Raw genomic sequence first — 12,413 nt, 5'->3', positions numbered from 1 at the left:
TGCAAACATCCTTAAAAATATGATGTGTGTACACATGCACGCACACACACACACCCGCACACAATGTTTATATATACAATATTGTGTTGGCCGATTTTATAGCTGTTGGGATATCCGTTGGGTTTTCTTTCTTTATCATGTGGCATTGAAAATTTTACTCCTAGCCATTTCTTCCTTTTTGTAAAGGTAATGGGTATGTAGAAACACGGGGTTCAGACTCAAGTTGATTCAAGAAGTAGAGAGGAACAGAAATTATATGCTTTAAATTTTTAAACACCTGGAATCCATTGGGTTCCTGGGGTTGTAATTTGGAGACAGGAAAAGAAAAGAACTATGTGAAGTTGAACAGTCGGGGCTCTAAGTGAGAACGGCCTGAGGTGGCGCCAGAGAGTCTGGTCTGTGTAGTGAGTTGGGGGGGGGGGGGAGGCGGTGGCTGGTTGTCACCAGAGACCTGCTGCGGGGTGAGGGTGGGCGGGGGGGGGGGATATAGGGGGGACAGGAATGACGCTGAGCTGAGTGGACAGCCACCAGTTTAGGTAGAAGCTGGTAAAGGCAAACTACTGCTGTTTCCCCCATGTTTTGAAGCATGCCCAAAATAAGCATAAGGCTTGGTGCTCTAGAATGTGATGTGAAGCTAGACTCCTGTAATGTTTGCCTTTGTGAGGAGTGGGCGGATTTAGGACAGCTAGGGAGTGGTTGCCCTTAGAAGCCACGGAAGGAAAATACTAATACTAAGAAGGGTCCAGTGTTTGTCCTATTAAAAATAAAAACGATTTCCTGGCCGTCTAATGATGCAAGGGGAGTAGCATGGGAGACAATTATGACAGAAGAAACTTCTGTTGCAGAGTGGTATCTGTGTTCATATCATGGGGCGGCATGTTTATGTAGTTCCAATTTATAGGCATTATATGGGTTTCAGGAGCTACATTTGTATTTTTAAAAAGGGTGATTTTCTTAAGTTAATTTAAATGGTGCTGCACACCTTTAGATCCCGTTATTTTTATTAGGAAAAGAGGAAAGTGATTTTCTCAGGCAAAATTGCTGGTCTTTGAGAGCGTCTGCATTTATTTTTAGTTTCTCTTGGTCGTGTTCGAGGGGTCTGATAGCATTAATGGGCTTTACCCCACATGGAGCTTTGAGCTTATTGCAGCCTGCACACTGATCCCAGGTCAGTGTGATGCGTGAAATCAATTTATTTGAATCTCTTTGCCTCTATAGGAATTTGGCAGCATGCCAGTTGTTTTCATTTAATGTTCTTTGTGTTGAACACAGACAAGCAGGCACGCTTTTGTATTCCTCTCTCCTTTGGTCTCTGTCTCTTTCAGCCAATATTTTACTCTATGGATTTTGAGATGAAGGAAGAATATATTATTTATATGATTCTAATCATTGCTTAATGTGTGTGTGTGTGTGTGTGTGTGTGTGTGTGTGTGTGTGTATAAATGTACCACTTTCGTTTCTTTTAAGGGATAATTTTTATGTTCCTGAGTTTTCATGGTGACTTTCTTTGTACACCAATAGAGTTTTGTTTCAGTGAGATTTTTGAAGAAGCATAATAACCCACATCATAAGTGGTATTTACTTTGCGACAGTGTCCATTATCAAAACTGGAAAAATAACAATGTTAATTGTTTAATTTGTGAACTGGACTGTCAAAATCATTTCTTGGGGAGCTTTTTAGAATTTGAAGATCTACACTTTAATCAACACATGCTAAGGAAAACAGGCTGATTATTTGGGTCTTATTTTCTTTGAATAACCCATCTTCATTAAGACACCAGGGTTTGGCATAGATGTCCGTATATGAATTTTTATGAGGTTCTTGCCTTCGGTTAATTGTTTTGCTTTTGAAAATTTGGGGGGTAGTGCCCGGGAACAGCCACAGCACAGAGGTTTTTATTACAAATAGACTCAGACCTTTCTGTGGATGTTTTTGTAGGGAGGATTTGTTTCTGGGTCAGCTTTAGGAAGAGGTGGAGAAGGAAACGAGAGAGAGTGAGAGGCGAATGTTGTGTTGATGCCCGGGGCAGTTCTTGCGGAAGTTGATATGCAGAACCGTGGAGCCACAGCTTCAGGGTCAGGCTCATACCCCGAGCCCTGCTTCCTTGTTTAATTACCTGAAGAGCAAAACAGTCAGCCTGAGAGTGTGTGAAAACCCAGTATCTCTCGCAGCCGCCTGGCGCTCTGACATCCTGCAAGGCCAGCCCTGTCTGTCCGCCAGCGTCAGGCTGGCTCCCGCCCTGGGTTCCTTTCTTTCTGGAGGCATTGTGTGCAAGAGGGTTTGGTCAGGAATTTGAGGTTCCTGCCAGTGCTGTGTCCCTGCTCTCTCCTTCTGGGCTATACCCACAGATACACTTCATTTTTTTTTTTTTAACGGATTTAAAAATTGGGCTCTTTCATTTCATCCTCCGGCCTTGCTCTGAAGCATGATCTCTGTCAACGGCGACAGCTATTAACCAGTGGAGCACTGGGCTTAGTTAGCGTGTCCCTATTTTCCTGATTCCTGGTATATGCTGTCCTACGTGTGTTGCCTTTTTAGGTCAGACTCACTCGTAGCTCAGCGTGGAACTCATAGTTCAGAGGTTGTTTTGATGAGGCAGTTTTAGAATCTTCATCTGTCCATGAGCATTGTCCATCTTGAAGCGAAGGTGCTAGAACTTTTAAGGTTGGGTTTTTTTTTTTCTCCTGTCCTTGGAATTTGAATATGGACTTGAACATTTGCTGTGGGAAGAGCCACACCCTTTGATGAAGCTGGGGGTGGCGAGAAATAATATTTGGACAGCGATGTGTGGCCAGTTTGAGGATCGTATAGGATAAATATTCTGAGGAATGCTTGGAGATGGAGGCATTTGGGAGATCCCCAGAGTATAACAAGATGTTATCGCACCAAGAGGAAATCCAGCAGGTTCTTTATCCACAGTGTGGGCTGATGAAATGTCCGCATGGTGGGTGGGGGAGCAAAGGTGGTGGTGGGGGGGGGGGGGGTGGTTTCCTGCAAAGGGAGGGGAAAGTGTGACTACACATGCAGTGATTTGGTTTTTCCAACTACTTCATGCGGATTCTGTCATGCAGACTGAAGGGCATTTACCCTTTAGAAGATGCACTCACGTGCGTGCCATAATGATACATCTTGGCCGTGCATGCGCACGACCGTGGCTCTGGGGAATTGATTCCATTCTTTGCAAAGAGGAAAGGAATTGGACTCTGTAGGGAAGAGTTGGGTAGGAATGATTCTAAAAACTTCTTTTTTTTTTCTTTTCACATTGTATTTATGGAGATAGTGTCTATCCTTTATGTGTTTGTATACCACTCCAGTGAAAAGTATATGATCATTTAAATCGTTGGATTAGCCCCGTGCGGCTTGTGAGGGAGCTGGCATCACCATGGTCTGTTACGCACCAGCATAGACAGCTCTCTCGGAAGTGTTATGTGTATCCTTGGGCATGTGCGTGTTTATTTATGTATCCGCCTGGTGCATTTCTTTCAGAGGATTTCTCTTTTCAACGTCAATGTAAATAGGAAGAAAGAAAATATATAAATACATTTTAAGCCACACTCCACATTCCTAACCCGTGTCCCCCTGCACGTGACAGACCCTGGGCGCCCCCTCCTTTCAAGCTCTGTCACTTTTTGGTCGTTCTATCCAACTGGAGCTTTCTTAAATGCAAGTAACATTAGTGCCATTTGCAGCATTAAGCCTTGGCAGCAGAGGGTGTATAATGTGAGAAAAACTTGGAGGACTCCAAAAAGTGAATGGAGAAGACTTGTGCTTTGCAGGTGGCGTCAGGAATCACAGGAGAAAATGCGAACAAGAAAGCGGGGTTGGTGCCTTGCGTGGAGTGTGCTCTGGAAGGTGTGGAGTGAAATGGCAAGGAAAAAAATAGATCTGTGGGAGAAGAAATTGGGAGGAGGTGAATAACTCTAGAAAAAAGAAGGGGAAAAAAATCCATATTCTCTTAGTAGCTGTGGGCTTGTGTCAGGAACGAAAACAGGACGTTTTGCTCTAATGGATAAAAAAAAGTCACAGTATCCCGAAATTTTAATAAGATTTCGGTACATGCAATTAGGAATAATCCTATAAAAAGTCAGTGAGAAGTTAAAGTTCCAGACAGAGTAAAGGAATTGAGCTGAGATTCATAGGTTTTAGCTCCTGTTTCGTGGGTTTCAGGATATACAGCATTAAATTCTATTCTGCCTGGTCTTGTGTGGGGAAGGGGGATGCATGATGAAACCCAGTAGGGTCAGAGTAAAACCCTAATTAAAAAATGTACCTTCGTAAAAAAGCAGATATACTGCGCTGGGTAATATTTGAACACATCAAGCGGTTTTGGAATGAAAATTTGTAATGGAATGCACGGTAGCAAAAAATCATTTTTGAGTACGTTTGCATTTGTTTACAAATGTGGCAAATTAGTGTGTGTGTGCATAGATTTTGATAATTTGCAATGTGGAGAGATAAGAAGTGGAGAGTTTGTTGGGGTAAAAAAAAAAAAGTCATGTGAAAAAAGAACGTGATGAAAAAAATTCTGGGACTTTTTTTTATTGCTGTGTATTTGCTCCACCTGGTGGATTTTGTTGAAAGTGTCTTAATCCATGTTAATGAAATGGATACCCTTTATACAATTTATAGGAAAATGAATCTTTTGTTTTATTTTTGTTGTGTAAAATGGTTTAATTCCTTTCTAGGTCAAAACACTTACCTGTCTTTTGTTCAGTTCTTCCATTGCACTGAAAGTAATATTTATTGTTGTTTTTTTTTTCTGGGTCAAGATGTAATATGTGCTCATTTTAGAAGACTTGGAAAACAGAAACATTTAAAAAGGAAAATAAGCATGACTTGTAATTTCACCATCCAGAATCATTGCATTGTTTTTAAGAAGAGATGTGATCGGAAGAGAACCAGTTTGCTTTTACATTTATCTAAAGATACGTGGAATGTTAAATATTATGCCCAAGTATCATGATGATGATTATAATTATTTTTGGACAAATGCTGCCCTTAGAATTCCCAGGTTCCAAAAAAAAAAAAAAAAAAAACAAAGTCAAGCATTTAACAGGAACTGCTTTTATTAAGCTGCATGTGTACAGAAGGCAAAGGTAGTGGAGATTAAGGGTGCCTCATAAATTCATAGGGCTGCTCCTGGGGGTGGTGAGATCTGTTGTTCCCTGGGCTTACACAGATTGCTTTCTTTGGAAATCTTAAGGATTCAGTTGTGCTTTGATCATCTTATTGTTTTCCTTAGGTTATTCTTTTTTTCTCCTTTCGACTCTAACAGCTCTGTAACAGAAGGTGAAGTTTTGAAAACAGTGTCTCCATATGCAAGGGATTTGGAGACCTTTTTATTGTCTTTAAAATTGTCATTCATAGTCCTCATTAGCATTTATTGTTGCAAGCGTACAAGCAGAAAATGTGAAATTGGTATGTCATGAATAGCCCCACAGAGCTCTCGAGCCCTCCGATTTTGCCTGCAGTGTGGTGTGGGCTGGGCTTTGAGGGAAAGCTGTCCAGATGGCTGCCTGCACGGAGCCGAGCGGCGGGTTTTGTCTCTGGTGCTGGGAGGAGGGGAAGTGCACTGGAGCGTAAGCCAGAACCCTTGCGTTTTAACAAAACTAACTCGCCATTAGTCAGGATGGGGAGGTGGTGACATTGAAACAAAGGTTTTCCATATAGTGTTACAGTCCTTGTCAGACGGATAAGGGATGGGCAGTTGGGGTGTCTTCTAGATTCTCCGAGTGCTTTGCGTAGCTAAAAAAAAAAAAATAGGAAAGTAGAGGTGGTAACTTACTTGCAGGTTTGCACGCAAGTGTGTACTTGCTAAGATTGATTGCTTTTATATGAAAACGCTCGTATTTGAAAAGACAGAGTTAATGTAGCTAGTGTTCAGCCTTGTGGATTACCAAGGAAGTGTTTTCCTGTAAAAATTTTAAAATGATTTAACCCCTTGCTGGTGCCTGTGGAGTAATTTGTATTTAACGGTATTAGTTGGGCTTGAGGTTTGCATGTAAATAATATAGCATCCAAGGAATGCAAATGCTAATAAATCTGTTGCAGCCTTTCAGACCGTTTTGGAATATTTGGCATCAAAAGTCAAAAGTTGTTGGTAGAAAAGAATTACAATATACTGTGATGTTTTAAAGGCGTTGGCCCTGTCAGAGACAATTTCTAGTAATTGCAAATATAAACTTGCTTTATTTCTAGCAAGTGATAACTTAAACGGATTTCTTTTTGCAGAAGCACACATACATGTGCCCTACATACTCAAATTACTAATACACATCTTTTCATTCCTATGTAGAGAATACTCTACTTCACCCAGAGTTAAGAGTCCAATATGTTGCTTGAAAAATTGTTGGAATGATATAAGGAACATTTTATCCTGTAGACATTGAGGATTGGGGGGAAAAATCATAGAGACTGTTTGGCTTAGCAGTTCAGGAAATCGTTGCCATAGAAAAATGCATTATGATTGGAGTGTTCAGATTACAGTTCTAAGGCACGTTATTAACTCATTCTCACTGAGTCCTTGAGTGACCTGAGTCCTTGAGTTTGACATGTCATAGGTGAAGGGAAGGGGTCATGACTTCTAGTTCTCCACCTGCCACTTGCCCTGGTAGATGAGGATTTCTCAACAGACCATGCAGCATGTTCTGTATGGGACACTGTGTCGTGTGGTGCTTTGACATCTAGTTGCAAATGATCCAGGCAGTGAATCTTTTCTGCCTCTGCGATGTCTGTTATAATCACCTATGAAGACAAGCTTCCTCCATCCAGCATGTTTTCTTTTGCTTGATTCCATCTTACTGCTAGCACTTAGGCCCTCTTAGTCCTGAATCACCCTTGACCCCATGATGTTTGCACACCCTTCCAATTCTTAAGATGGTGGTCATGTCCCCTGTTCCTTTGTCATTTAAGTGAAGTTCTTGCGAGCCCTTCTGTGGGCTGGCTGAACGTTGAGGCGCAAATGCTTGCCAGTCATTTCCCCGAAAGGAAATATTTGAGGGAAATAGCGTGAATGTGCCTGGTTGTTTACAACAGACGTTTATAGAAAAGGAGTTAAAGCGACAGATAACCTCTTACCTTTATGGAATACTTCAGCGAACTTTTTACCTTAATTTTTTTTTTCCCCACCCCACTCGTTTCTTTGTCAGTGGCCATATCTTATGTTGTAGCCTAACTCAGACATAAACCAGTTGGCTTTCTTGCAGAGTATAATTGGCTTTACCTTGTCAGAAGACAATCTACCATGGCTTTTATTTAATACAGTTTCACGTGTCTTTCAGTGGCAGAAACAAATTAATGTACATTTTTATTAGGTGTTGTATCTATTTAATTGACTGTCAAAGTGATGAGAAGTTAGGAAATCATCCAAAAGAGAGGTCCATCTCCCTTAGCCCAACAGCTCACACATTAGGTAGGTTTGCCCTGTCAGTGGGATGCCTTTAGAAAACACTAATAGCTTCCAGCTGGGTGGAAAATCAAAACCTTTGGGGTCTGACAAAACTAGCAGATTTGAATTTGAAAGCAGAGCTAATGCCTCCATTTTATTTTTTACCACTCGCCCATAAAACATTATTTTCCAATATGTCAGCCTCATTTGGTGGCCAGTGGTCTGAAATTGAAAGTGGAACAAGCAAGCGGAGAAATCTGGACATTAGCGAGTCCGCCCTTTCAAGCTGGTGTGCCACTTTGTGGAAGGGTCTCCCCTAAGAGCAGGGGGGTCTTAATGACCATTCATCAATGCTCGTTGGCTGATCATTGAGTGCCTTCTCATTCAGTTTATCAAGTCTTGCACATAAAAAGTCAGAATAAGCCTTATTCAGCTTTGTTAAAGCCAACTAGGAGTAAAATGCTCCATTTGAACCCATTTTGCCCTTGTTTTTTTCACTTTGTTAATGCAGCCCTGCTTAAATGAGTGCCTTTATTGGGTCGGTTAGAATATCTGAAACTATTAATTCTCTTGTATTGAATAGCTGGTGGCAGGCCAGAGCAGATGGGGTAGGAAAGTATTTGGTTGGGTGTATTGCTTTCAATTAGGATCAATGAGGTTTCAGCTCCTTTGAATTAACTCACTTAATACCCACTGTGTGAAGTCACAGTGTATCACAGCAGCCCGTTAGAAGCAGAGGGGAGAGTTGAGAAGACCTGTGGAAGACCTCTAACTGGCATTGGCCCATCACCAGTGTAGAGAGCTCTCATGAACTGCTGATGGCTTCAGTAGACTCATGTAGTCCCCATTGGTAAGTCAGGCTCGAACAAAGGAAAAATCTGCACTATAGGGCCGGTCTGTCTTCGAAATAAATGATAGATACCTGAGAGGAATGCAGTAAATACCATAGTGCCTTCCTAGTGAAGGATCTCAGTTTATTGTCAAAGACCAATTGATGTGTTTGGGGTGGGGGTGGGGGCGCGGAGAGCCTGGCATTAGGTTGTTGACTCAGTTTACCGCTTCGGAAAGTGATTGTTTAGATGACCCCAAAAAATCGCCCTAACAATGCTCTGTGTTCTTAATTAAAAGACGTGCATTAACTGACATGGCTCTCCTGAGGAAGTGCGTGATTGGTCAGCAATGTAGTCTTTATTATTGTCTTGAATATATGTTAGGGTTTTTTCTGTTTTTAAGTTTGTTTGTTTGTTTGTTTGTTTGTTTATTTATTTATTTATTTATTTATTTATTTATTTATTTTAGTAATCTCTACACCCAGCATGGGGCTCGAACTCACAACCCTGAGATCAAGAGTCACGTGCTCTTCTGGCTGAGCCAGCCAAGTGCCCCTATTTTCAGTTTTAAAAGTATGTTTCCTAATGGTGATGCAGGACGGTGTTTTTGTCCTGGAGAAAACTTAGTACATGTTCAGTGCATATTCTTTTTTTCCCCTTCACCGACATACATGTGTTCATCACGTTATTGATTGTCTATTTTTATTACACAGGTTGGAGGTTAGAGATCTTGGCTCTTTGAGCTTGCTCTTTCTTTCTTTCTTTTTTCTTTTATTAAAGGGAAAGTTATTTTGGTCTAAGTAACTATATAGAAGTACGTATCCAGGTCTCCCTGTTCAGGGATTAAAGCATAAGAGGAGGAGACTGGTTCCTTGAGAAAATGCTGGACTCAGATGCGCACACATTCAGTTAGGCCCATTCCGCAGTCAGACTTCTAGGTGAGAATCTCCAGGGATCTGGGTTTTGTTGACGTGGATCAATTTAAAGTGGCAATTACTGTAGCCAGAGAACAGCTTAAAAAGCTTTTTTACACATAGAAAAGATACATAATCACACGGCATATGGAAGTTCAGTGTTCTGAGCAGTGGTTTAGGACTTTGCGGTATACCAATATTAAGACCCAGTTTTAAATGTGGATATCATCCATTTTTCTTAAAGTGTGTTGCATTTTTGTCATAGGATTTTCTATTCCAGAAATGATTCACCATGCATATTGATGAAAGTTGGGTCTCCCACTGTGAAAATGTTTTCTTTCTAATGTAGGTATAGTATTAAAAAAAATCGACACGTAGCATTGAGTGGCTTTAAAGAAATACTCTCTTTGGAAATGAACATCTACAGACTCAGGATGCTGGATTCCATAAAGGCCCTTATAGCAGGACTTAATTGATTATCACACTCGCGCCTGCTATAAAGCTTTCTGTCATAAGAATGTTTGAGCTTGGTGCTTAACTGTACTGAAATCCATTACACAGAACCTCATTACAAGTGACATCTAACTAAGATGAACAAAAAGATTGGCCTCATAAATAGGGTGCAGTATACTATTAGTGACAGAACAGAGTAATCATTATGAATTGTAGTCTTTTTACAAGTTGTCTCTGACAATGATGGATTTTTGAGGGGTTCACTAGATGAAGCCATGCTTCTTGGGTGCAGTATTTAGGGGCCATAGACATTCTTATTGATTGACGCTGTTTACCAAAGATGATTTATTTTTAGTCTGTGTAGGGTATGTGCATGTATGTGGGTGTACTTTGAAACAGGTTGCATGTGCTGTTGGGAAGAGGTGTAGGAAGGGTGAGTAGGTAGAAATCACAGTCACTGCCTCTTGTTTTCAGATGGGTTTTTGAGATCTCTTTGAGGCACCAAGTAGAGGGGAAAAACCAATCTGACAAGGGCTAAAAGCATACAGAAAGTCTAGAAGAAGCAAAGGGCACGTTGAAGATCGCGAGGGGATGGCAAGAGTTAAAGGGGATGCTCCTGTCCATCATATGCATTGAGCTTGCTGGCTGGGCAGAGGCTCCGGAGTAGAATTGTTTCTGTGTTTATAGTGGATTGACCATACTATGGAAAGGTAAAGCCTGAGGAATCTGTCTCATCCTGTGCCCTGTTGTTAAAACAAATACACCCAGACCCAGGGAAGATTTGCAAGTGTTAAATTGAGGAAGAGTTTTAGAAGCGAACAGCATTTTCCTTCTGCCTGGCATTTTGTGTGTTTGGAAAAGGCATGCGAGGCAGGCAGGCGTGTGTTTCTCCTATGAGGCAAGGATGTTTTACAAAGGACTAAGGAGGGACCGCTGAGAGGAAAATAGCCAGCTTTAGATAAAGCACTGTAACAAAGGCTTGTAGTTTTATATATCATGGTGTCCATTAAAGCTTATGGGGAAGAGTCCATTGAACCTGGCTGGGTATGTGTTATTCATGGGAAGGATAAACATTTAAGGGTGTGCAAAAAATCAGAAATCAGGAGGATGTGATTGTTCAGCTTTTGAAAAGGCTTTACAGTGAAGATTTTGTTTTCATCTCCCATGGATCTCTATGCAAGGTAGAAGAGAGTAAGCTGAAAATGTTTGGAGCACATCAACGCAGGGATCCCAGGGGGTTAAAAGCACTCTAGTAAAATAAAAGTGGTCTGCTTCTGCTTCTAAAAAGTGTTCTATTTTACACATACTACTGAGAAGCTGACAAAGGGAATGATTCGGATACTTTGTTCAGCAGGATAAACTGGCACAAAATACAAAGTCTTAAAAAAAATGTTTTTATACTGTTTTGGATTTCCAGTTCAATAAACAAGCTTTGAGGTTGGTGCCTACGTCGGTTTTTAAATAGAGTTTCCAATTATGGCTGTTAACATGAGAAGATGGAAGGGAAGCGTTTCATTGTGAGCAGTGGTAGGGGGCCCGTCTACTTTCCATTCTTTTGGCAAAATAAGGGTTAACTTGTAACGGGATGGGGGTGGTGATGAATGAATTATTCAGCATTTAGCTTATCATTCTGCATTTTACTTTCTGTTCTTTGGTGCTCTGGAACTTGCCCAGAGAGGTACAGTGGGTAAGGGGAGGTAGGGGTTGCGATACTTTGCACACACATCCCTGTCATTGTTCTGCCTGAGGAGACAGGGCTGGGTTCAAGGCCACATGTGCTCCTGTCATCATCCACATTTCTGCTCCAAGTGCAATCCGGAGTGTCAGCTCTCCATCTGTCTCCGCCTGGCAGGCGCACGCGCCCAGCACCCTGCCTCGGGCTATGCCGCCCCAGCCCCTTCTGACGGCCCTCCTCTCTCTGCCGGCGCTCATTCCAGAACAGGAGGCATGAGCCCCGATCGCGCTTGATTTTAGGAGAGAGTCACTTTCCGTGTGGACGCTGGATTCAACAAGGATGCCTGGTGAGTTAGCCCTGCTCTGCTTTCTTTCTCTGATTTGAAATGAAGAAAGCTTACTTTTTATTATGCATGGAAAATACCTTCTGCCCCTCGCTGCACTGTAATTTACATGGGTGGGCGGCGGGGGCGGGGGGTGGCAGAGGTGAGGAGGGGAAGGTGGCATAAGGAGAGCCATCGAGATCTAGATACAGGGGCACAGGGTGTGAAGGCTTTGCTTTCGGAATTTGGGAGGTGTGTTTTAAAGGCTGAGGGGAAAGTACAGCCACATTGAGCCCAAGTAAGAAGTATCGCTTCTGTTACGGATTTTGTGACTGTCATGTGTACCTTGTATCCTGGAAATTTCATCGGTGGAGAGAGTTTTCAGATTGTGGCAGAATCCTGGGATAAGGTCTCTTTAAAAAGCTGTTTATGTCGGAGAAAGTGAAGGGAGCTTTGGAACTGCAAACGATTTCAGTCTTGCCTTAAATCACAGTCCTTAGATGTCATAAGGCAAATAATTGAAATCGATGAATTAAAAATAAAAAGTCTGCTAGATTACTGAAGCTGTTGTGGTCCTGGAAATTTAGTGTGTGTCAGTTTCCTCTGAAGCATGTTATCTTTGGAGCCTCGAGTGTCTCCGTGATGATGGCCAGTGAAGTCTCTGCTTACGGAGGGAGAAGGCTGGGGACGGGGGGGGGGGGGGGGGGGGGGGGGGGGGGGGGGGGGGGGGCGCCTGATGGAGAATGGGTTGCTTCTTGCTCTTCTCAAGAACTGTCTGGATTGCCATGAACCTACTTTGAGCAGCCTGTCCCCAGCTAAAAAAGACAGGGC

The 12,413-nt window shown here is 42.2% G+C and overlaps 1 protein-coding gene across 6 annotated transcripts in view; it reads left to right on the top strand.

The window, feature by feature from the left end:
• RUNX1T1 (RUNX1 partner transcriptional co-repressor 1) overlaps positions 1–12,413 on the top strand; it is a 143,335-nt gene that overhangs the window by 28,669 nt on the left and 102,253 nt on the right. Inside the window, exon 1 of one of the 6 annotated variants that reach the window (XM_023248596.2) lies at positions 11,255–11,606. The exons of the other annotated variants lie outside the window; for them this stretch is intronic. Within the exon in view, the coding sequence (XP_023104364.1) occupies positions 11,600–11,606 (7 nt within the window). The 5' untranslated portion in view covers positions 11,255–11,599. Of the gene's footprint in view, positions 1–11,254; positions 11,607–12,413 lie in introns of those variants that run through there. 6 annotated transcript variants of the gene reach the window in all.

Source organism: Felis catus, chromosome F2 (assembly GCF_018350175.1).
Source record: "Felis catus isolate Fca126 chromosome F2, F.catus_Fca126_mat1.0, whole genome shotgun sequence".
NCBI classification, from domain to species: Eukaryota; Metazoa; Chordata; class Mammalia; order Carnivora; family Felidae; genus Felis; species Felis catus.
Note: the sequence above shows the minus strand (reverse complement) of the source record. Positions and strands in the feature narration are given on the sequence as shown.